The sequence below is a fragment of the Neophocaena asiaeorientalis genome, unplaced genomic scaffold (assembly GCF_003031525.2).
Source record: "Neophocaena asiaeorientalis asiaeorientalis breed wild unplaced genomic scaffold, Neophocaena_asiaeorientalis_V1.1 scaffold86, whole genome shotgun sequence".
NCBI lineage: Eukaryota > Metazoa > Chordata > Mammalia > Artiodactyla > Phocoenidae > Neophocaena > Neophocaena asiaeorientalis.
The window spans coordinates 2,094,713-2,120,393 of NW_020175039.1; the positions used below are offsets into that span (position 1 = coordinate 2,094,713).

At 40.8% G+C, this 25,681-nt stretch overlaps 1 protein-coding gene and 1 pseudogene across 1 annotated transcript in view; both read right to left on the reverse strand.

Annotated features, from left to right (window-relative positions):
- MOGAT1 (monoacylglycerol O-acyltransferase 1) overlaps positions 1 to 11,794 on the reverse strand; it is a 28,624-nt gene extending 16,830 nt beyond the window's left edge. The window contains exon 1 of the mRNA XM_024763281.1: positions 11,022 to 11,794. Within this exon, the coding sequence (XP_024619049.1) occupies positions 11,022 to 11,115 (94 nt within the window). The 5' untranslated portion in view covers positions 11,116 to 11,794. The remainder of the gene's footprint in view (positions 1 to 11,021) is intronic.
- A 776-nt stretch (positions 11,795 to 12,570) lies between these two features.
- On the reverse strand, positions 12,571 to 14,328 carry LOC112411890 (glycerol kinase pseudogene; annotated as a pseudogene).
- Positions 14,329 to 25,681: the final 11,353 nt, after the last annotated feature.

Consider the following 25,681-nt stretch of genomic DNA (forward strand, 5'->3'; position numbering starts at 1 on the left):
GGGTGTGATCATGGAATTGCAATTATGCACAAAATCCTTGTTTTCAGGAAACACATTCTACAGTATTGAGGAATGAAGTGCAATGATTTTTACAACTTAAATTCTTACTTTCAAATGGTTCAAAAGCAACAGTAACAGGGCTTCCCTGGTGGTGCAGTGGTTGAGAGTCCGCCTGCTGATGCAGGGGACACGGGTTCGTGCCCCGGTAAAACTGTGTGTGTGTCTACAGAAACAGAGAAAACAAACACTGAAAAATCCTAAGAGTTGGTGAATCGAGGTAAAAAGAATGTATACTGAGCTATTCCTTAAATACTTCTAAATTTCCAAAATTAAAAGACGGGGGAGGGGGCTTCCCTGGTGGCCCAGTGGTTAAGAATCCCCCTGCCAATGAAGGGGACATGGGTACGATCCCTGGTCCAGGAAGATCCCACATGCCGTGGAGCAGCTAAGCCCGTGCACCGCAACTACTAAGCCCACGTGCCACAACTACTGAAACCCACGCGCCTACAGCCCATGCTCCACAACAAGAGAAGCCACCGCAATGAGAAGCCCATGCACTGTAACGAAGAGTAGCCCCCGCTCGCTGCAACTAGAGAAAGCCCATGCGCAGGAACGAAGACCCAATGCAGCCAAAAAATAAATTAAATATATCTTAAAAAATAAAATAAAGAAAAAAAAGGATGGGTAAATGTATGAATTATACATGTAATTGATAATAATGCATAATAAGTGAAGCACTGCTATTTGGGAACAAGTTGGGACCTCACAGAGAGCCGTACATCTGCAGCAAAGTCTTCATCTCCAATCTCATACATACAGAGGGAACGATCGATCCAATGACCCACTTTTAGCTTCAAAGCTGCCTTCAGGTATCCCTAGCTTTATAGAAAGAAGTGTTCCAGCAAAATCAGGGATATACATTTCCTTTTTTCATGAACTAAAGAATTTTGGCAAGGAGTGGTGGCCAGGTCGACAGCTTTTGGGTGGTGGAAAGTCCTTCAGTGCTTACATGGACTTTTCCTACCTCTGCTGCCTCCATCCATCTGGCTTCAAGGGATTCAACCTGGATACTTAAAATACAAGAGGATACAAATGAAAATGTATTGTAGTGTTTGACCCATGGCAAATGCTCCATAGATGATAGCAGAATTTGAAAAGTAAATGAATCCTAACAACACACTTTGCCTTTGGCATTTCTTCAATCAAAGACCTGATGTATATAAGTTGAAATTTTCTTTTAAGTTCTAGGTTTTAGTTTCCCTTCTTTATCAGTTTTTTTTAATTTAATAAAGTATTATTTATAATATGGAAAAATAATTGGTTAGTGAAACTTAAATAAAATAACACACAGAAAGCCATTAGAACAATGATGGTGCAGGAATTCCCTGGCAGTCCAGTGGTTGGGACTCCACACTTTCACTGCCGAGGGCTCAAGTTTGATCCCGCCAGCCACGCAGTGTGGCCAAATAAATAAAAGGAGAACACTTAAAAACAAAAACAATGATGCTATGATGGTGAAAGCAGCTCTTCTGCTCGTTTCCTGTTTGCCCATTTCTGTTCCCCTCTAACCTTACAAGAACCTAATTATAGGAATGAGATCACTAAGCAATTGAAACTAACTCCTGACTTTTGCTCTCCTGAATGCATACCATGCTTTGCCCAACCTGCTGATTGTTTTCCTAGATAAAAAGAAGTAAAAATGAAGAATTAAGCAGTTAAAAAATGACTAGCTCTCTACCCCCAACAGCCCCCCTAAGCAATCCTGCAGACAGATCACACAGGCAAGATAACATCTGAAGAGAGTCAGCCCATCTGCACTCGATGGAGAATGATGCAGAACCCAACCTCCTGCCTTGATGATTCACTGAGATTCCTCCTCCCTCCCGCATTTTTCCTTTTAAAGACTATAATGGCTCAGCAGAATCTTCAGAGCTGGTCTCTGGACATGAGTCCACCTTCTCCCCAGATTGCCGGCTTTTCTGATAAAAACACCTTTCCTTTCTACTGACACTCGCCTCTTGAATTATTGGCTTATGAGCAGCGAGCAGCTGAACCTCGGTTTGGTAACAATAGCATACAGGAAACTCTCAATAAATGTTAGCTATCAGCCACCACTGACTGCTTGAGACCTTTAAAAACACCAGTTTCATATGGCTCAACCCAATGTATTATTTTCTAGCGCATGTATTATTTTAATAATTTTTTTAAATAGGTAAACAAGAGGAAAGGAATCTGCCAAAACATTTACAATAGTTATCTCTGGATGGGAATATGGACTTTTTTCTAGTCTCTGCTAAAAGCTCTTCTACAGTTTCCAACTTTTCTAATAACTAGCATGAACTACCTTATAATCAAATTTTATTTTAAAAAGATAAATAAAATGGTTCCACTAAAGAGAAAAAAAAGAAACTAAACACTGCAGAACAAATCTACTTATGTAAGAATATTCTCATCTTTAACATGATTCTATTAAATCTGATGAGCAAACTCCATCAGAAAAACATTGTGAAAACTAGTGGAAGTTTACTTGCGTTAAGTAGCGACCAGTGACCAATTAAGAAATAATTTAAAATATTTAACTTGTATGTGTATCCTTTCCACTTGTATCCAAGAAGTTTTCATTTTTCCCCCGAGGAAAACTGTTTCTATACTTATTTTAGCCATTTAACATAGTATGGAGAAAGAAAACAACTGAGAGGCAAGCAAAATCCTTTAGCACGTCACATTCTTTTCCTTTTTATTCCTGAGGCATTGTATTTCAAAACATCAATCGGTGTCCTCTGCTGAGTATAAGAATGTAAGTATAACATTCCTCTAAGTTTTAAAATTCCTGCTTTAAGAAAACTTGCCTTCCAGAGTTTCTTAGGATGAGGATGGGGCTAAAAGACAAATCTCAGAACACTTCACAGAATTTTTCAGCCTAGATTCCCTCATATGTGGGTCTGCTCCATATCGCCTTTAAAAATTATTGCCATACAAGGATCTGCATTTTTCTTGTTTAAAAGTGAATTCATTATTGGACCTATTTCTTTGCCTAATGAAGTCAAATAAATTATAACAAGGATCCAGTTGAAACCAGTCCCATTTTCATACTATTTCAGAAAGCTTTACAAGCTGAAGGACGAAAGAAGCACAAATACTTTGTAGACCTACAAACTGAAAACCACATAAATAATCCATGATAAAAGAGGTACAGTAGTGTTTATGCAAGTCCAGGAATCTAGTATGAATCACCAGAGTGAATGTTACAATGTGCTCCCTCAAAATTTTCCAGATTAAGGGAGACTAAAAAGATGTAACTACATACAACGTGTGGATTCCTTTGCTATAAAGGACATCAGCGGGACAATCGCTGAAATATGAATAGGGCCTCTGGATTAGGTCATAGTTCAGCAACACTGTTATTTTTCTGATTTGGATAATTGTACTGTGGTTATGTAAGAGATATATATTAGGAAATATGTGCGGAAGTGCTTAAGGATAAAGGCAGACCATGTCTGCAACTTACTCTTAAAGAGTTCAGATGATGATGGTGATGATATACATGTGTGAGAGAGAAAGACAAAGGAAACATGGTAAAATGTTAACATTTGGGGAATTTGATGAAGAAATATAGAAAATTACCAAAAAACTTACAGTTATTATTTTTGAAGTTACTTCAAAAGGAAAAGTGAAAACAATTTTAAGGGCCCTCCCTGACACCTACAGAACCAAAATCTCTGGGGAATTTGCATTTTAACAAGTCCCCAGGTGATTCTTAGATATACTCTGAAGTTGAAAACTTCTGATATAAATAAAATCAACAGTGGAAGACAGCATTTTTTGACATCAATTTTCTCCAAATTAAACTATAAACTAATCTCAATCAAAAAGCAATTCCAATGAAAACCCCAGCAGGCTTTTTAGTATAAACTGACAAACCAATTCTAAAATGCATATGAAAATGTAAAGAACCTATAATAGTCAAAACAACTCTGAAGAAAAGAACAAAGCTTGAGGGCTAACACTACCTGATTTCATGAACTATTATAAAGTCACAGTAATCAAAACAACATGGTAATGGCATCAAGATAGATAAACAGATTAATAGTACAGAATAATCCAGAAATAAATCCACACATATATGGACAACTGAGTTTTGACAAAAGCACAAGCCCAATGCAGTAAAGAAAAAACAGCTTATTTTTTTCTTTTGAACAACAGAGCTGCAACAATTAAACATATGCCAGAAAAATGAACTTGGACCTTGTACTATATACAAAAATGAACCCCAAATGGATCATAGTTCTATATGTAAAACCTAAAACTATAAAACTTGAAGAAAACGTAGAAAATCTTTGTGAACTGGGGTTAAGCAAAGATTTCTTAGATATAACACCAAAAACACAATCCATAGAGAAAATATGGATACGTTAGACTTCACCAAAATTTAAAATTTCTGCTCTTCAGATACACAAAAGATAACCCATAGACTGGAAGAAAAAAAATCTATGCAAAGTGTATGCCTGATAAAGGACGTGTATCCCGAAGAACACAAACTCTCAAAACTCAATAATAGGAAAGCAAGCAACCCAATCAAAAATGCACAAAAGATTTAAACAGGCACTTCAACCAAGAAAACATACAGGGGCTTCCTTGGTGGCACAGTGGTTAGGAATCTGCCTGCCAATGCAGGGGACACGGGTTCGAGCCCTGGTCTGGCAAGATCCTACATGCCGCAGAGCAACTAAGCCCGTGAGCCACAACTCCTGAGCCCGTGTGCCACAACTACTGAAGCCTGCCTGCCTAGAGGCCATGCTCCGCAACAAGAGAAGCCACCGCAATGAGAAGCCTGCACACCACAACAAAGAGTAGCCCCCGTTCACCACAACTAGAGAAATGCCGTGCGCAGCAACGAAGACCCAACACAGCCAAAAATAAATAAATAAATAAATTTATATTTAAAAAATGAAATAAGACTAAATTAAAAGATTATTTAAAAAAAGAAAACATACAAATGGCAAACAAGCACATGAAAAGATGTTCAACATCATTAGACATCAGGGAAATGTGAACGAAAGCTACAATGAGAGACACCACTACACACCTGTTAAAGTTGCAAAGATTAAAAGGACTGCCTATATCAAATGATGGCAAGGATATGGAGCAACTGGAACTCTCATACGGTGCTGGTGGGAATGTAAACTGGTACAACAACTCGGGAAGGAAGTTTGGCGATTTCTTAAAAAGTTAAACCTGCTCCTACCATAACATGATCAACCATTCCATTCCTAGGTTTACCCAAGAATAAAGAAAGTATACATTCGTTAAGACTTGTAGGTAGGGCTTCCCTGGTGGCGCAGTGGTTGAGCGTCCGCCTGCCAATGCAGGGGACACGGGTTCGTGCCCCGGTCCGGGAAGATCCCACATGCCGCGGAGTGGCTGGGCCCGTGAGCCATGGCCGCTGAGCCTGCGCGTCCGGAGCCTGTGCTCCGCCAAGGGAGAGGCCACAACAGCGAGAGGTCCGCGTACCGCAAAAAAAAAAAAAAAACTTGTAGGTAGAAGTTCACGGCAGTATTACTGATAATAGCTACGAGCCAAATATTCATGAATACATGAATGAACAAACAAATTGCAACATACTCACTCACTAGAACACCGCTCTGAAACAAAAAAGCTATGAACTACTTAATAACATACAAAAAGAATGAATCTCAAAATAATTATATTCAGTGAAAGAAGCCAGACCAAAAAAAAAAGAAGAGTACATATGCTGTGTCTCCATTTATATAAAACACTAGAAAATGCAAACTAGTATTATGAATGACAGCAACCACATTAAGTGGATGCTTGTAGATGGGAGAAGGAGGGGTTACAAAATGGATATGAGAAACCTTTGGGGATGATGGCTATATTTACTATCTTAATTGTGGCAATATTTTTTTCAGGTGTGCATATGTGACAACTTAAACTGTACACATTAAATATGTGCAGTGGGAATTGCCTGACAGCCCAGTGGTTAGGACTCTGAGCTTTCACTGCCAAAGGCCCTTGTTCAATCCCTGGTTGGGGGTCTAAGATCCCACAAGCTGCACGGCACAGTCAAAAAATAAAATAAAATAAATACGTGCAGTTAACTGTTTGACAGTGTCACAATAAGGCTGCTTAAATAAGTAAATAAATAGACCCATTCAGTAAAAGATCACAGTCTCACCACATGGTCTTAGGTAAGATACATACCTCTTGAGCTTCAGTTTTCTCACCTAAAAAAAATAAATCTAATAATCCCTGCCACAAGGAGTTGTAGATAGAAGATGGTCAATAAATGTTGGCTCTCTCTTTTTCAGTTTTCCACTTTTCAGTTAGCAGGTTGGTAGCACACAAGCTAGTAAGTAATGTTTCAGTTTCTTGAATATTAAGATTGGAAGGTAGGTGATCCAGCAATTCCACTTCCTAGCATTTACTGAAGGAAATGAAATCACTATCTGGAAAAGATATCTGCACCCCGTCATGTTCACGGCAGCATTATTTACAACAGTCAAGACGTGGAAACAACTAGTGTCCATCAACAGACGAATGGATACAGAAAATGTGATATATACTACATATATGAAATAGAATATTATTCAGCCATGGAAAGGAAATCCTGCCATTAGTGACAACATGGATAGACCTTTATGCTAAGTGGAATCAGTGAGGCAGAGAAGGACAAATACATAATCTTACATGTGTGGACAAACAAACAAAACAAAAGAACAAGCTCATAGATACCGAGAATAGATTGGTGGTTGCCAAAGGAAGGTGGAGGTATGCGGGGGGCCGGGGGAGGTAAAATGAGTAAAATTGATCAAAACGTAAAAACTTTCACTTATAAGATAAATAAGTCCTGGGCATGTACTGTACAGCATGGTGACTACAGGTAACAATACTGTATTGCATATTTGAAAGTTGCTGAGAGTAAATCTTAAAGATCTCAACATACAAGAAAAAAAATGTGTGGCGATGGATTTTAACTAAACTGACTGTGGAACTCATTTTGCAATAGACATATATCAAGTTATTATGTTGCATGCCTAAAAATAATACAATGTTATAAGACTGGAAGACACGCACTTAACATTTCTCTCAAGGAAACAGTATTTGATTTCATGACTAAATGAAACATTTTGCTTTTTTTAAAAAAAAAAAATATATCCCAAGTGCTAATAGCTTAAACTCATTTCCTGATGGTGGAAAGAAAAATGCATTCCAAGATTTTGATTTAGAGACTTTAAAATACATAGTTAATAAAACTTCTCTTATCACCATTGGAAGGAGATACTACATGAACTCCTTACTTTAAAATAATTAAAATGGAAAGAAATAGGTAAGCGTTTATACTGCCTTTACCGTAAGAATTGAATTGCAGGGTAATCAATGGCCCTAGATGATGAGGAAAAATTATTCCTGGCATAAACTCTAGTTAATATGTGAAGAATGAATGATCGAATATGAAAATTACCATTTTGTAGTCCCAAATAAAACAGTTAATTTGGTCAAGGATCATTAATGGAGACTAGGTGAAAGGTCAACGGTCAATAGGGAACTTTTATTTGCAGCATGTCAATTACCACCCCTCACATTACTTCCTACCGGTACCCACTGACCACTCTCATAAGGGACAGCTAGGCACTGTGCATTCTGACATAAGGCAACATGAGCACACAGCAGCACCTCGGCAAAGGACTTGCAAAAAGGTTTCACCTAAATCTAATCAAACCTTTAGCTCCAACTTCCATTTTAGAAGAAATACAGGGAATTGAGGAACATGTTAACCCTGCAAAATAGCAATCAGAGAACTTCTGAAGACACATCTTGCAGGACAGATAACCCGGCTTCTTCAATGCTTCATTGACAAGAAAACAAATGGGGGGAAAAACTGTTCTAAATTAAAAACTAAATGCAACCCAGGGGGCTTTTTGGATCCTGATTCAAGTAAGTCACACATAAAAGTGTATTTGGGGCTCAATTTTAGGAAATATGAATATTGACTTGGTTTAGATGATTTTAAGCGATTAATGTTAATTATGCTACATGGGACAATGTTACTATAATTTTGTAAAACAATTTTATAATAGGCATACTAAAGTACTTGGGATTAAAATGCAATGTGATTTGCTTTAAAATATTTTTGCAAAATAGGTAAAACTAATATAGCAAATTGTTAAAATAATTATAAATCCAAGTAATGGGTATATGGGAGTTTATACCCTTCTCTACTTTTCTGTATGTTTGGAATTTTTCATAATAAAATTTCCAAAATATATGATAATACAAAATAATATGCTCCTAGTAACACGAATGTCAAATGTATGCAATAAGAGCATTTAAATGAATTGTCTGTCAAGCCACTGTAGTTTGATTCAAATTAGGACTGGTGGGCCATGTCTAAGTTATTAGTACATTCACATGTGACATATAAGGCTCTACCACCCACCTTGTGACCTTGAGCAGTTACTGCACCTCCAAGCTCTATCTTTGGAAAATGAGTACAGGGGTTAGCCCCTACCTCTAGGGTCACTGTGGGGATTTACATACATGAGTTGATACAAATAGCGACATGTGGGGTGGACCACTTCCCTTTTGGGTGACAGAGTGAAGACATTCAACCAGTATTTATTGTGTGCCTCCCATGGGCCAGGCACGGGCTGGGTACTCCCTCACTGAGCCTGTGAACTAGGATGTATCAGGGAGGAAGAAATTTTCCTCTACCCTCCTACGTTCCTCTGGCTGATCTAAGAATTAAATTGACGTGAGAGATTAATGGGAGAAAATCAAACAAAATTTTAATAATATGTATGCCTGGGGGAGACCCAGGAAAACTGAGTAACTTGCCAAAATGGCCAAAACCCTCCCCTTAAATACCATCCTCAGGGCTTCCCTGGTGGCGCAGTGGTTGGGAGTCTGCCTGCCGATGCGGGGCACGCCGGTTCATGCCCCGGTCTGGGAAGATCCCACATGCCGCGGAGCGGCTGGGCCTGTGACCCATGGCCGCTGAGCCTGCGCGTCTGGAGCCCGTGCTCCGCAATGGGAGAGGCCCGCGAACCGCAAAAAAAAAAAAAAACCATCCTCAGCTAAAGACAAAAAAGGATATTGAACGTGGGTTGAGTCAGTTATGGGAGGTTATGAGAAAAAGCACAGTAAGGAAGGGTAAGGTTTTATGCAAATTTAAGTCCCTGCCTTCTTCATTGGTAGGTTTCTAGAGATTTGGTCATCATGCTCTTCCTGGTACAGCAAGGGAGACACCCTTACAAATGGAGATTTCCCTTATAAATGTAAATGTTTCTTACAAAAGGGTAACTTCCACTAGGTTTTCAGAGTTTTTCCCATGTCTGCTGCTTCTTAGAAAATAAGCAGCTTAAAATAATTAATATACCAAAGAAACATACTTGGGGCTGGCAAATTCTGCTCCCCTACAGATGGCCATAGAGACCTTTCTCAAGTAACCACAGACATACACGAATACAAGCAATGATAAGGGCCATGGAAGGAAAAGACAGTGGGCTATCAGAGATGTGCTGGCTGATGAGGAAGAAAGTCAGTCTCCAGTTTCAAGGCATTAAATTGGACAGCACAGTGGTTAAAGCAAGAACTCTGGGTAGAATATTTGGGTTTGCACCCAGCCCCTCCACCTCCTACTAACTGTGTGACCTTGAACAGTTCACTTCACCTCTGAGTTCCCTCAGCCGTACAAAGAGCACAGGAAGACACAGTCCTTACCTCACAGGGCTGTTGTGAAGATTACATGGTTAATAGTGTATGGTGCTTAGAACTGTAGAGGTAGATGGCAAGTGCCAAGCTGTAGCTGGCAGAACACACAAGGCCCGCGCTAAGTGTAGCTGTTACCTCAATGGTACTTTGGCCTAGAGCAAAACAAAGTGTAATGCTGTCTCAACAGTTTGGCCTAGGAGGACTTAATGAGTTAATTATTTGAATTTCCTTTTTTAGTAAACTCTAGCTGTACTTGGAGAGTTTATTAAAAAAAAAAAAAAAAATTCCTGATGTGCAGGTTCCTTTCTGAAACAAATGAATTCAAAATTCTAGGGATAGAGCCTGGGCATCTTATTTTTTAGAAATTCCTCCAGTGATCTTAATGTGCAGCCAGGGTTGAGAACCACTGATCCAGGCATTCAAAATGTAAAATGGTTTCAAAATTGTAAACCTCTACAGTGTAATGAATTTATTATTACTGTGGCCTGGACAGTGTACAACCCATGATCTTATAGCACACAAATGACTTGAGCCTTCTGAAGAGTTTAAGTTCCCAGTAATTCCTGTCCTCTTACACCCCCTCCTTTTCCCTGACCCTCCCCATGCCCCCACCCCCCTCAAGAGCAGAACAAACATCCAGAGAAAAAGCTCCCAGATAAGCCCCCCGCCCCATCCAGTGACTGGTTCCAGCGCATTTCTACCTGGGCTTAATTTGGGAACTGGCTAGAACACACTCTCCTGGGTCGAATTATTTAGAGAGAGAGGCCATCCAACCCAACCTAACGTGTGGTGCAGTCTTCTTTGCAGCAAGGTAGCTTTCTGCATCCGGAAAATCTTAAACACGGGAAAGCTAACGCAGATATTTGTTATGGGGTGGCGGGGGGGAATACAGAAGAAATCAGGTTTCAAATCCCTGGGCATTGTTTTTCCATTTATGAATCGATAATTCAAGAAACGAGTTTATCTACTTTTGAGGGGCTTAAGTGGTTACACTTGGCTGTATACATTTGTCAAAACTCACCGAGTTAAAATCTGTGCTTTTTACTGCGGGTAAAGTACACCTCGAGTTTTAAAAACAGCACAGGGGAAAATAAAGTTGCCAATCAGTGGCTTGCCACAAGGTTCACGTGGAAAGATGAATCAAAGAGGGGAGTCCTAAATTAGCTACAAATGCCCTCTGTGACCTGCCTGCTCTGGCTCACAAGGGAAGTAGTGATGTCCGGGAGGGGGGGAGACGGAGCCCCAGGCACCGCGGTGTTTCGCCCGGATCTTGCGCGGCCGGGAGTCCTTACCGAGCAGAAGGAAGGACAGGACCCACTGCAGCACCGCCGCCGTCTGCAGCCGCCGCGCCAGCGGGATGTTGAGCGGCGCAAACTCGACCTTCATGGCCCGGCCGGAGCGAGGACTGCGCCGAGCGCTGCCGCCTGGGACCTCGCTGCTCCGGGGCGCCTGCCGGGTGTGCGCTGCCTGCCGGCCCAGCGCCCGGCACCCCGGCGCAGAGGAGGCGGCGACCGCCCCGGAGTGGGCGCGGACTGGACTTAGTCTTGGGTGGGAGGGCGCGCCGGGGCTGAGGCTGGAGGCTGCCAATCACGCGCCCGGGCTCGGGAGCAGCTGCGGCGCCCGGGGCGCATTGGCTGGCGCGCCGCATTGGGCACAAGGGTGGACGAGAGGGGTCACCTGGCAGCCTGCCAGAGCTCGGCGACGCAGGCTCCTGCAACTTCGCCCAAGACCTGGGATCTCCACCGGGCTGGTTGATTCAACTGGTGGATTACTGTGCGCTAGGCTTCAGCATCCGCCTTTAAACCCACCTCTTCCTCCGAGGGTGTCTGCAGCTGGGAAAGGGTTAGGATCTCCCACCAGCTGGAGGAAGGCGCAGGAGTTAGGTTCTCTGGAGCTTGGTACCCATCTGTTTGTTGGTCTGTGTTCCCCACACCACCCCCAAACTCTGGGGCCTCCTCATCTTTGTGTCTCAGATTCCTATACGAATCCTGGAAAACTTTCGCTTATTCATTCAAAGGACATTTATTGAATACCTCCCACGTGCCGGGAACCATTCTGGGCGCTGGGGGATACACTCAGTAACCAAGTCATTCATCAATTCCCAGAGGGTACAAATTATGGGGGGGGGGGAACATAAGGAAAATAACCACACAGTTGGGTAATTGCAAAGTGAAATGCTACTATGAGTGAATGAGAAGGTTCTAGGACTTAGACTGGAAGGTCAGTCTCGGAAGAAGTGACCTTGACTTTAATTATAACGGTGAATCTAATTCAAGCAAAGGGAAGCACATGTGCAAAGGTCCTGTGGCTGAAAGTCAAAGAAGACCAAAATAGTGGGAGCTCAGGGAACAAGGAGGAGAATGGAGTGAAATGAGTCAAAAATGGTAGCCAAGGACCAGATCCTTGCAGGCTGTGTTTAGGGTTCAAGTTTTTACCCTAAGATTTGCCAGTGAAGGGTTTCAATTATGTGTTAGATAAATGGATGGATTCTAAATTGTGCCTCATGCTGTGAGCGCCCACTACATTTTCTTTGTAAATCTTCCTGTATAGTTGACCAACACCAAGTGGCAGGTAGCTGTCAAGTCATTGCTAGATGGGAGTTGACTACCCATCCCCCCACCATGCCCCTTTCTCCTTCAACGTTTTAATAGAAAGTTAGATAAAAATAACAACCACTGGGTAGTTCAGGGGAGTTGTTTGTGACTTTTTGTATGCAAAACTTGCAGTTGTTTTTTTTTTTTGGTTCCTAATTGAGAAATCACTTTTTTGTGTGTGCCACATTTTCTTTATTTCAAGCCACAGGTCTACTTGGAGGGTCATGCAGCAAGAGGCTTATAAATAAAATCAGTCTGTGAATAGTGTCAGCACATTAAAAGACAGAATCACTGAATTTTCTTGTTAGGTAAAGAGCTCACATCTTTGGAATCCATGACTCGGTATTATTTATGGCACACCTGAGAGGTACCTTGCTCCGATTAACATTACCATGCTACTCACTATAAAAAAGCCCAAGGGTAAACTACTGAAGATGCTAGGGTCACCATTTTCCGAAGACTGAGTGCTAACCCAACCCATGGACTTCATCACAGCTTTCTTCCATGTAGAATAACGAATTTCACTTTCCTTGGCGTTGATCTGAGGTTCAAACCGCTCCATCGTGACAGCTGACAAATCCTCAGGCTCGAGACTCCAAACGCCAACCCCTTCTGCAGCCCCGGCTGCCATGGCAGCTCCCAGGGCAGTTGTCTCATGTATCAAGGGCTTCACTACTGGGATATACAGAATGTCTGCTTGTAGCTGCATAAGAATTTTGTTGTTGGTCATTCCTCCGTCTACCTGCAAATGGCTGAGTGCAATTCCACAGTCCCGGTTCATGGCATCCAAAATCTCTCGGGTTTGGAAACAAACAGCTTCTAATGAAGCAAAAGCAATATGGCATTTATTGGTGAATTGGGTGAGCCCACAGATGATCCCTCTGGCACTGGGCTCCCAATAAGGTGCATATAGCCCTGAAAAGGCTGGGACAAAATAGCAGCCATAAGAGGAATCTACTTCTTTAGCAAGTTTTTCAATTTCCTCTGAGGTCTTTATAATTCCAAGATTGTCTCTGAGCCAGCGAACAGCAGCACCGGCTATAGCTACCGAACCTTCTAATGCATAATGTACTGGTTTGTCTCTTCCGAGTTTGTAAGCCACTGTGGTCAGAAGGCCATGTTCAGAAAATACACACTTATGGCCTGTATTACATAGTAAGAAACAGCCTGATCCATACGTGTTTTTGGCTTGTCCATCCTGGAAGCACTGTTGTCCCACCAATGCAGCAGATTGGTCCCCCAAACACCCAGATATTGGCACACCTTCCAAGGCCCCAGCTTTCATTAGGCCATAGATCTCAGAAGAACTCCGGACATTTGGAAGAATTTTCATTGGAACTTGAAAAAATTCACAGAGCTCTTTATCCCATTCCAAAGAATGAATGTTGAAAAGCATCGTCCTGCTTGCATTTGTTACATCCGTACAATGGACGCCTCCACTGGCTCCTCCTGTCAAGCTCCAAATAAGCCATGAATCAATGGTCCCAAAAAGGGCTCTATTTTCTTCAACTGCCTTTTGAACTTTTCTCACGTTGGCAAGGAGCCAACGAAGTTTCACTGCACTGAAGTAAGTGCTAAGTGGAAGGCCTGTCTTGGTCTTGACAAAGTTATTATTTACTGGAATGCTTTTACGAAGACTCTCAACGGTAGATTGGGTTCTTAGATCAAGCCACACCACAGCATTGTAAAGAGGTTCTCCAGTTAACTTGTCCCAGACCACAGTGGTCTCCCTCTGGTTACTGATACCAATAGCTTTTATGTTGGAAATATTGAGCTGTCCAAGTTTCTCACACGTTTTCTCTATACACTCACAGACGGACTGCAGGATTTCCTTAGGGTCTTGTTCTACCCATCCTTCTTTTGGAAACTCTTGTTTTATTTCCACTTGATGATGACTAACTAGTTCGGCTGTTTTGGGATTGAAAACCAAAAAGCGCGTCGAGCTTGTGCCCTGGTCCACTGCTCCCACCAACTGCCCCCAAACTGCTTTCTTCGTGGCTGCCATGAAACTCGCTTAGGTCGGCGGGCGGGCGGTAGCGTCCCGTTTCCCGGGTGACGGCGGCGGGAGGGGGAGGGGCGGACGGCAGGCCGGGAGGGCCAGCCAGCGCGCGGCCGTAGAACGCAGTATCGGCAAGGAGCTTCTCGCCCCGCGCCCCCTCTTCTCTTCTAGATTCTTCTAGATTTTTTTCCCTGCACCTTACCCCACTGGTAGTGGGGATGCGTTGAGTACACAGCGTGTCAGACATTGTGCAGAGCCCTTCAGCAGCCTGAGCTTATCCTGGAGCAACCCCGCGAAATAACTGTTAGCTCATTCGGCAGTTAATGAAGGCCAGGCTCAAAGTCACACAGCTGGCAGAGTGAAGATTCAAATACGGTTTTGTCGTCTAAAACCTGGAAAGGAGTCATCCCTTCATCAGTTGACCCACACGTGGAACAAGTATGTAGGGAATGCCTGCTTTGCACCGGGCATTGCCCTGCGTGCCGATAGCACAAAGGTGAATTAAGACAGGGTCTCTGAGCCTTTGAGAATTCCCACGCATTCATTCATTGATTATTTATGGAAAGGCTGGTATGTGCTAAGCACTAGGTGAGGAGTGGAGATGGGCTGAATAAGATGGGATGAGTAAGAAAGGTCTCTGTCCTCATGTGGTTCACGGTCTAGTGAGGGAAACAGAGAATAAACCAAATGTGTGCTAGTGCCCCGAAAGAAACATGCAAGTTCCAGTGATAGAGAATGAGCACCTAATTAGAAGAGATTGGAGGTAACAAGAGTGGAAGTGGGGAGACCCTAAGGAGGCTGTTGTAGGGTGAGAGTAGAGGATGGTGGCTTCGTCTACTGTGTTAGCAAAGGAGAATAGAGATGGATTTGACATAAGCCTGGGAGATGTGAATGGCAGGACTGATTGATTAATTGGGTTCACAATCTATTAGGAGATAAGAAGAGCAGCATACCCGGAGCTCCTTCTCCCAGTCACTTGGAGCAAACTCGTCTGGTTCATGCTCTTGTCATCTTCCCCGGGCCCTCAGCAGGTAGAAAAGACCTGTCATACCCCATCATAGCTCCTTTAAGCAAAGCAGGGACCCATGAGGTTCCATCACCATTTTAATGAACAACTAAATCATTCACTCATTTGTTTAACAGTCAACATATGTTTATTTGTGTACCAGGTTATTGGAGTTAAATGGTAAGAAAATTTTAATTCAACAAGCTATTCAAAACAACTTTTCTGTAGGAGTTTTGTTGATCTCTAGAAATAAAACTAATAGGAAAACATGAACCTTACACGTTTTCTTTCCAAACTACACATTTTGTGGAATAGGGAGCTTACAGCAGAGAAGATGAGGGATTTGTCCAAGGTACCCCAGCCAGTTACCGGCAAGGAGTAGACCTAGATCTCCTTACAACTCTACTAAAACAGATGAGCAGAAGCAACGTCGTGTAGGATCATGGTTTCAAACTTTGACTTTAGCAGGGGGATTTTTTTTAAATCTTCAAATAACTCCAATTTATAAAAGAAATCAAAGTGAAACTGCTCTTGTTGGAAATGAATGGGGATCCTGACTCCCACCTTCTCAGTATCTTCCTCCTTCCCAAGCTGTATCTTTAGCAAAGTGAAACTGATATCAAACAGTTACAGAACCTCTGAGGGATCAGCAAAACCCAGGTTGGAAACCACTTTTTTTTTTTTTTTTTTTGGTGGTGGTGGGTAGGCTAATATTTGGAGAAATACAAAGTTTAAACAGGGTTGCAGTTAAAAAACTATATGTGATATATACGCTTTACTCAGTGCTTACCATCTACCAGGTACTGGGCTACATGCTTTCTGTGCTGTGTTTGATTTAAGCCTCACAGCAACTCTCCAGGGTAGGTACTCTTATTCCTTTACCAGTAAAGATAGTGAGGCTAGAGGTCAAGTTAATTGTTCACCTAGTAGGTAGTAAAACTAAGTTTCTGTTTTTTAAAAATGGGCTTGTCTGTTTCTAGACCCTGAGCAAGTAACTGCTGTACTAAGCTCTTCCTCAAATGATACCACGAGGGAGGAAGGGGATGTTGAAACAGAGGAACTGGTCACTGAACCTCTGGTAGAAGAATGCAGAGGACCAACTTTGTCATGGTTTGCGTTGGGGTTAGTTATTCATTCAGTCAACAAATATTGATATTTACCAGTCATATACTATGTGCTTGGCTTTGGGTACATATGAGTGAATAAAACATGCATAACTTTTCAATAATTCAACAAAAATTTATAAATCACCTCTGCCGTGGTTAAATCCTGAAGTGGCCATGGTGATAGGAAATCAACACTGTCCGGCTTGAAGATCTGAGATTCCGGCGATCGAGTGTGGTTCCTCTTTCCACTTCTCAGCTCTAATTAAGGAATGAGAAGGTGATAGTTTAGATTGCCTTATAGATTACAAAAGCCTATCCTTGGAAATGAATAACTAAAAATCACTTCCTCTTTTTATTTTGTTTCCTGTGCATTTTACCATAGCTAACTTCTACTAACAAGAAGATGACGTTTTTCTATTTTACTGTAGTTTAAGTTAAAATGTTCCTATCGTTAAGTTTAAAAGGAAACAGCATTCTCTCTAGATTGAGAGGCCTTAAAGGGGACAGTTTAGGACAAAGGTCACTGTTCTGGTTTTCATAAGATGCATTAGTCATAAAGATAATATTTCTCTCTCATTCACACACACACCACATAAACTGTGAACCCAACCATCACAGTTACCATAATTCATTGAGAGTGACTGGCTCGGGTTAAAGTCAAATAGAGGACCATCACTATGGTAATTCTGATGGAATGTCCTTCACGAAATTCTATTCTCAAGGCTCTTCTGAACAAAGTTCAAGAAATTTGCCCAGGCCCCTCTGTTTTCTTACTTTCTTCTCAATGAACTATGTTATCAATCTGACAGGGCTGGAGTATGTTTGTTCTGGGCAAAGTTTCAGGCATCTTTCCCAAGAGAGTGAGACTTTGTAGCCACCATGATAATGGTCCGAAGTTTACCTTTCCTCTGTGTTTTCTTGTTGCTATAGGCACATACAAGTTCTCAGACTCTATATACTATGCTTTCTTTTCACATTCTCCTTTGAATGCTCCATTGATATAGGTTCAATTTTTACCTTTCCATTAGTTAATGTTAATATTTGTTATTTGCTCTACAAAACAGGTGCTTCCATAGCTGCTCTTTTAAACAATTATAATACTATGAACAATTACTCTGAGAAATTATTACGGTAATCACTAATATTTATGAAATGTCCTTTCTCTTCCCATGAACCTCTCTCCCCTTTTGTTTGCACCCAGCCTGGGAACCTACCTGGGGCCCCAGCCACCCAAACAAGGGAAAAACTAGGAGAAAGTGACTGGGAATGCCTACTGCAACCAACCTGGGTCCAGGACAGGCTCTTGAATGAAGCACTCAGCAACTCAAACAGCAGTGTCCTTGGAGGTGTGGCAAAGCAGGCTCCATCATTTACTTCCAGTTTCCAAGAAGGTCCAATCCAATGGATGGGCTTTCACTCAGGTTTGTATCTTTCTGGTTGTTTATGGTTACTTGGTATATGACCTGTTGATTCCTCGGATCTATTATTATTACTTTTTTCCCCAACACATGCTATTTCCCCAGCCTGGCTGCTATCATTTCTCCTCTGGATTATTGCAACCACCTAAGTGATTTCTGTGCCTTGAGTTTTGCCCCTTGAACTACCACCCCTAATCCCTTCTCCACAATGTACCCAAAGTGACCTTTCCAAAATACCAAGTCAATCATGTCATTTCTCTGCTTAAAATCTTTAAGATAAAGTCCAAACTCTAATGTAGTCCTAAAAATTTCAGGGTAATCTACAAAGGGATTAGAACGCCCCAGGAGACTCACAGGAAACGCATAAAAGATTTCAGCCAGAACAGAACTTGTTTTGGATACATAGCAATTACAACAAAGTCAGTTATTGTAAATTGTATCATCTATCACCTCAGTTTGCAAAAGCAACCCCACTTTTACTAAGTTTAATACCAGAGCAAATTAATGTCTCCGATCACTTGGATTGTTACTTGGAATATAAATGTCTAATATTCAAAAGTACTTAGCGTGTTTCAAATTGTTTCCACATACTTTATCCCCAAACCATCCGGAGAGGTCCTACCCTCACTTTATGGATGAGGAAGTGGACAATGTTTGTTTTAGGAGAAGAAATTACAGACATAAAAGCTTACCACTTTATTATTTTTTCCCTAATCAGAATTTTTGCATGTTTCTTTTTTTTTTTTTTTTTGCAGTATGCGGGCCTCTCACTGTTGTGGCCTCTCCCTTTGCGGAGCACAGGCTCCAGACGCGTAGGCTCAGCGGCCATGGCTCACAGGCCCAGCCGCTCCGCGGCATGTGGGATCTTCCCGGACCGGGGCACGAACCTGAGTCGGCAGGTGGACTCTCAACCACTGCGCCACCAGGGAAGCCCATATGTTTCTATTTTTATCGAGGTATAGTTGATGTACAATGTTATATAAGTTTCCAATGTACAACATAGTGATTCACAATTTTTAAAGGTTATACTCCATTTATAGTTATTATAAAATATTGGCTATATTCCTTGTGCTGTACAATATATCTCTGTAGCTTATTTATTTTATACATAATAGTTTGTACCTCTTAACTCCCTACCCGTATGTTGCCCCCCCGTTCCCTCTTCCCCACTGGTAACCGCTAATTTGTTTTCTATGTCTGTGAGTTTGTCTCTTTTTTGTTATAGTCACTCATTTTATTTTATTTATTTATTTAACAGCTTTATTGGAGTATAATTGTTTTACAATGGTGTGTTAGTTTCTGCTTTATAACAAAGTGAATCAGTTATACATATACATATGTTCCCATATCATGTTGTGGCCTCTCCCTTTGCGGAGCACAGGCTCCAGACGCGTAGGCTCAGCGGCCATGGCTCACAGGCCCAGCCGCTCCGCGGCATGTGGGATCTTCCCGGACCGGGGCACGAACCTGAGTCGGCAGGTGGACTCTCAACCACTGCGCCACCAGGGAAGCCCATATGTTTCTATTTTTATCGAGGTATAGTTGATGTACAATGTTATATAAGTTTCCAATGTACAACATAGTGATTCACAATTTTTAAAGGTTATACTCCATTTATAGTTATTATAAAATATTGGCTATATTCCTTGTGCTGTACAATATATCTCTGTAGCTTATTTATTTTATACATAATAGTTTGTACCTCTTAACTCCCTACCCGTATGTTGCCCCCCCGTTCCCTCTTCCCCACTGGTAACCGCTAATTTGTTTTCTATGTCTGTGAGTTTGTCTCTTTTTTGTTATAGTCACTCATTTTATTTTATTTATTTATTTAACAGCTTTATTGGAGTATAATTGTTTTACAATGGTGTGTTAGTTTCTGCTTTATAACAAAGTGAATCAGTTATACATATACATATGTTCCCATATCTCCTCCCTCTTGCACCTCCCTCCCACCCTCCCTATCTCACCCCTCTAGGTGGTTACAAAGCACCGAGCTGATCTCCCTGTGCTATGTGGCTGCTTCCCACTAGGTACCTATTCTACATTTCTTAGTATACATAAGTCCATGCCACTCTCTCACTTCGTACCAGCTTACCCTTCCCCCTCCCCATGTCCTCAAGCCCATTCTCTATGTCTACGTCTTTATTCCTGTCCTGCCCCTAGATTCTTTATAACTTTTTTTTTTTAGATTCCATATATATGTGTTAGCATATGGTATCTGTTTTTCTCTTTCTGACTTACTTCACTCTGTATGACAGTCTCTGGGTCCAACCACCTCACTACAAATAACTCAGTTTCGTTTATTTTATGACTGAGTAATATTCCATTGTATATACATGCTACATCTTCTTTATCCATTCTTCTGTCGATGGACACTTAGGTTGCTTCCATGTCCTGGCTATTGTAAATAGTGCTGCAATGAACATTGCGGTACATGACTCTTTTTGAATTATGGTTTTCTCAGGGTATATGCCCAGTAGTGGGATTGCTGTGTCATATGGTAGTTCTATTTTTAGTTTTTTAAGGAACCTCCATACTATTCTCCATAGTGACTATATCAATTTACATTCCCACCAACAGTGCAAGAGAGTTCCCTTTTCTACACACCCTCTAGACCAGCACCTATTGTTTGTAGATATTTTGATGATGGCCATTCTGACTGGTGTGAGGTGATACCTCATTGTAGTTTTGATGTGCATTTCTCTAATGATTAGTGATGTGGAGCATTCTTTCATGTGTTTGTTGGCAATCAGTATATCTTCTTTGGAGAAATCTATTTAGGTCTTCTGACCATTTTTGGATTGGGTTGTTTGTTTTCTTGTTATTGAGCTGCATGAGCTGCTTATAAATTTTGGAGATTAATCCTTTGTCAGTTGCTTCATTTGCAAATATTTTCTCCCATTCTGAGGGTTGTCTTTTCATCTTGTTTATGGTTTCCTTTGTTGTGCAAAAGCTTTTAAGTTTCATTAGGTCCCATTTGTTTACTTTTGTTTTTATTTCCATTTCTCTAGGATGTGGGTCAAGAAGGATCTTGCTGTGATTTATGTCTAGACTGTTCTGCCTATGTTTTCCTCTAAGAGTTTTAAAGTATCTTGCCTTACATTTAGGTCTGTAAGCCAGTTTATTTTTGTGTACGGTGTTAGGGAGTGTTCTAATTTCATTCTTTTACATGTAGCTGTCCAAGTGTTTTTGGAGTGTTTCCTTCTTTTATTCTTTTTGTTGCAGGAGTGTTTGGGAGTGTTTCCTTAATTACTCTTTCAGATTTTTCATGATTAGTGTGTAGGAATGCAAGAGATTTCTGTGCATTAAGTTTGTATCCCACTACTTTACCAAACTCATTGATTAGCTCTAGTAGTTTTCTGGTAGCATCTTTAGGATTCTCTATGTATAGTATCATGTCATCTGCAAACAGTGACAGTTTTACTTCTTCTTTTCCGATTTGGATTCCTTTTATTTCTTTCTCTTCTCTGATTGCTGTGGCTAAAACTTCCAAAACTATGTTGAATACTAGTGTTGAGAGTGGGCAACCTTGTCTTGTTCCTGATCTTGGTGGAAATGGTTTCAGTTTTTCACCATTGAGAACAATGTTGACTGTGGGTTTGTCACACATGGCCTTTATTATGTTGAGGTATGTTCCCTCTATGCCTACTTTCTGGAGGGTTTTTATCATAAATGGGTGCTGAATTTGTCGAAAGCTTTTTCTGCATCTTTTGAGATGATCATATGGTTTTTCTTCTTCTGTTTATTAATATCGTGTATCACACTGATTGATTTGTGTATATTGAAGAATCCTTGCATTCCTGGGATAAATCCCACTTGATCATGGTGTATGATCCTTTTAATGTGCTGGTGGATTCTGTTTGCTACTATTTTGTTGAGGATTTTTGCATCTATGTTCATCAGTGATATTGGCCTGTAGTTTTCTTTCTTTGTGACATCTTTGCCTGGTTTTGGTATCAGGGTGATGGTGGTGTCGCGGAACGAGTTTGGGAGTGTTCCTCCCTTTGCTATATTTTGGAAGAGTTTGAGAAGGATAGGTGTTAGCTCTTCTCTAAATGTTTGATAGAATTCTCTTGTGAAGCCATCTGGCCCTGGGCTTTTGTTTGTTGGAAGGTTTTTAATCCTTCCTTTTCAGTGCTTGTGATTCGTCTGTTTATATCTTCTATTTTTTCCTGGTTCATTCTCAGAAGGTTGTGCTTTTCTAAGAATTTGTCCATTTCTTCCAGGTTGTCCATTTTATTGGCATATAGTTGCTTGTAGTAATCTCTCATGCTCCTTTATATTTCTGCAGTGTCCGTTGTTACTTCTCCTTTTTCATTTCTAATTCTATTGATTTGAGTCTTCTCCCTTTTTCTCTTGATGAGTCTGGCTAATGGTTTGTCAATTTTGTTTATCTTCTCAAAGAACCAGCTTTTAGTTTTATTGATCTTTGCTATTGTTTCCTTCATTTCTTTCTCATTTGTTTCTGATCTGATCTTTATGATTTCTTTCCTTCTGCTAACTTTGGGGTTTTTTTGTTCTTCTTTCTCTAATTGTTTTAGGTGTAAGGTGAGGTTGTTTATTTGAGATGTTTCTTATTTCTTGAGGTAGGTTTGTATAGCTATAAACTTCCCTCTTAGAATGTATTTTGCTGCATCCCATAGGTTTTGGTTCATCGTGTTTTCATTATCATTTGTTTATAGGTATTATTTGATTTCCTCTTTGATTTCTTCAGTGATCTCTTGGTTAAGTATTGTATTGTTTAGCTTCCATGTGTTTGAATTTTTCACACATTTTCCTGTAACTTATATCTAGTCTTATAGTGTTGTGGTTGGAAAAGATACTTGATATGATTTCAATTTTCTTAAATTTACTAAGGGTTGATTTGTGACCCAAGATATGATCTATCCTGGAGGATGTTCCATAAGCACTTGAGAAGAAAGTATATTTTGTTGTTTTTGGATGGAATGTCCTATAAATATCAATTAAGTTTCTGGTGGGTAGGACCGCGTCTGGTGGTGTGTTTTGGGGTGTCTATAACCTTATTATGATTTTAGGCAGCCTCTCTGCTAACGGGTGGGGCTGTGTTCCTTCCTGTCTTGCTAGTTGTTTGCCATGGGGTGTCCAGCACTGTAGCTTGCTGGTCATTGGGTGGAGCTGGGTCTTAGTGTTAAGATGGCAATCTCTGGGAGAGCTTTCGCTGTTTGATATTACGTGGGGCTGGGTGGTCTCTGGTGGGCCAATGTCCTGAACTGGGTTCTTCCACCTCAGAGGCACAGGCCTGACACCCGACTGGACCACCAAGACCCTGTCAGCACACGGCTCATAAGAAAAGGGAGAAAAAATAAATAAATAAAATAAAATAATATAAAATAAAGTTATTAAAATAAAAAATATGTAATAAATTTTTAAAAATTGAAAAGTAATTTAAAAAGAAAGAAGAGAGCAAACAAATCAAAAAACAAACAAATCCGCCTATGATAACAAGCGCTACAAACTATACAAAAAAACAAAACCACCAAAAACAAAAAAAACAGACAGGACCCTGGGACAAGTGGTAAAAAGCAAAGCTATACAGACAAAATCTCACAAAGAAGCATACACATACACACTCACAAAAAGAGAAAAAGGAAAAAATTAATATATCTTTGCTCCCAAAGTCCACCTCCTCAGTTCTGGGATGCTTTGTTGTCTATTCAGGTATTCCAGAGATGCTGGGTACCTCAAGTTGATTGTGGAGATTTAATCCGCTGCTCCTGAGGCTGCTGGGCGAGATTTCCCTTTCTCTTATGAAGCCCGAGCCTCAGCCCCCAGCCCTGGGTGAGCAGACAATCCTTTCGGGTTGGTGAGTGCCGGTTGGCAGCGATCCTCTGTGCGGGAATCTCTCCGCCTTGCCCTCCGCACCCCTGTTGCTGTGCTCTCCTCCGTGGCTCCGAAGCTTTCCCCTCTCCGCCACCCGCAGTCTCCGCCCGCAAAGGGGCTCCTAGTGTGTGGAAACCTTTCCTCCTTCACGGCTCCCTCCCACTGGTGCAAGTCCCGTCCCTACTCTTTTGTCTCTGTTTTTTTCTTTTTTCTTTTGCCCTACCCAGGTACGTGGGGAGTTTCTAGACTTTTGGGAGGCCTGAGGTCTTCTGCCAGCGTTCAGTACGTGTTCTGTAGGAGTTGTGCCACATGTAGATGTATTTCTGATGTATTTGTGGGTAGGAATGTGATCTACGTGTCTTACTCCCGCCGTTTTGAAGGTCTACCCACTTGTTTTAATTTTTAGATTCCACATGTAAGTGATATACAGTCTTTGTCTGACAGCATAATACCTTCCAAGTTCATCTGTGTTGTTGCAAATGGCAAAATTTCATTGCGTTAATGGCTGAGTAGTATTCCATTGTGTGTGTGTGTGTGTGTGTGTGTATGTGTGTGTGTGTATCTCAATCTCACATCTTCTTTATCCATTCATCTGTTGATGGACCAGGCTGCCACTATCTGTTGCTCTAGTGTGAGATGTCATCAAACACAGCATTGTATTTTCCGGATCTATGTAGGAAGAATTTCAGATCTGACAACATCTCTTTCTCAACTGTTGCCTAACCCACAAGCACTACAGGAAAGTGGCCCAATCATTTCAGAAACTTTCTCTGTGTTACGTTACATGTTTTACAGACAAAAGCAAACATGATCCCACAGGTCTACACAACCTATGTGGTGATGAAAGAGTGAGGTTGTCTACCAACGTTTGATTAGGCAAGGAGAAGAACCAAACACGATTGGTTTTTCCTCACAATAGAAATAATCCTGTTAATCACAATTCTGTAAAATACAAAAGGTACAATGACAAAAATTACCTCACCACCCAAAGATAACCACTTAGCACTTTGGTGTGTACCATACTAGCCGTTTTAGTTTTTTTCACACTCACATACATACATGCATTTAAAAAATCATTTTAAGTATATTGTTTAGTAACTGATTTTCATGTAATATGTTGTAGACGTTTCTTCATGTTAAAAATTTTAGTATCATTTTTAATTTTGCATGGTATTCTATTGTATGGAGGTATCAGAATTTATTTAATCAAGTCCCACATTGTTGTACATTTAGGTTGTTTCCAAATTTTCTGTATTACAAACAGAATACTTCCTTGATTACTTCCTTAGAATAATCCCAAGAGTGGAATTTCAGGATCAAAGAGGATACATATCTAAAAGTTTGATTCTTATTGTCAAGCTACTGTTTATATTCCTGACAGGTGTGCCTATGAGTGGCAGCTTTCCAAATCTTTGCCAGCACGAGGGCGGATCATTTATTTCTTTAATCTTTGCCAGTCTCCTTGGAGAAAATATCCCTGCTTTCACTGTTGTTTTAATTTGCATTTCTCCTCCCCTCCTCACTTTTTGTTTTTTGTTTCTATTGGTTGAATTGTTTGTTACTATTCTTTGCCCATTTTTTTCTATTGAAGTATCTATTTTAAAAAAGAAAAGATAATACAGTAGATATAATATATAATGATATATTATTAATTGTATAAATATATGAATATTTATATATCTAGGAATAAACCTACCTAAGGAGACGAAAGACCTGTATGCAGAAAATTATAAGACACTGATGAAAGAAATTAAAGATGATACAAATAGATGGAGAGATATACCATGTTCTTGGATGGGAAGAATCAACATTGTGAAAATGACTCTACTACCCAAAGCAATCTACAGATTCAATGCAATCCCTATCAAACTACCACTGGCATTTTTCACAGAACTAGAACAAAAAATTTTGCAATTTGTATGGAAACACAAAAGACCCCGTTCTCCTTGAGAACGAAAAAAGGAGCTGGAGGAATCAGGCTCCCT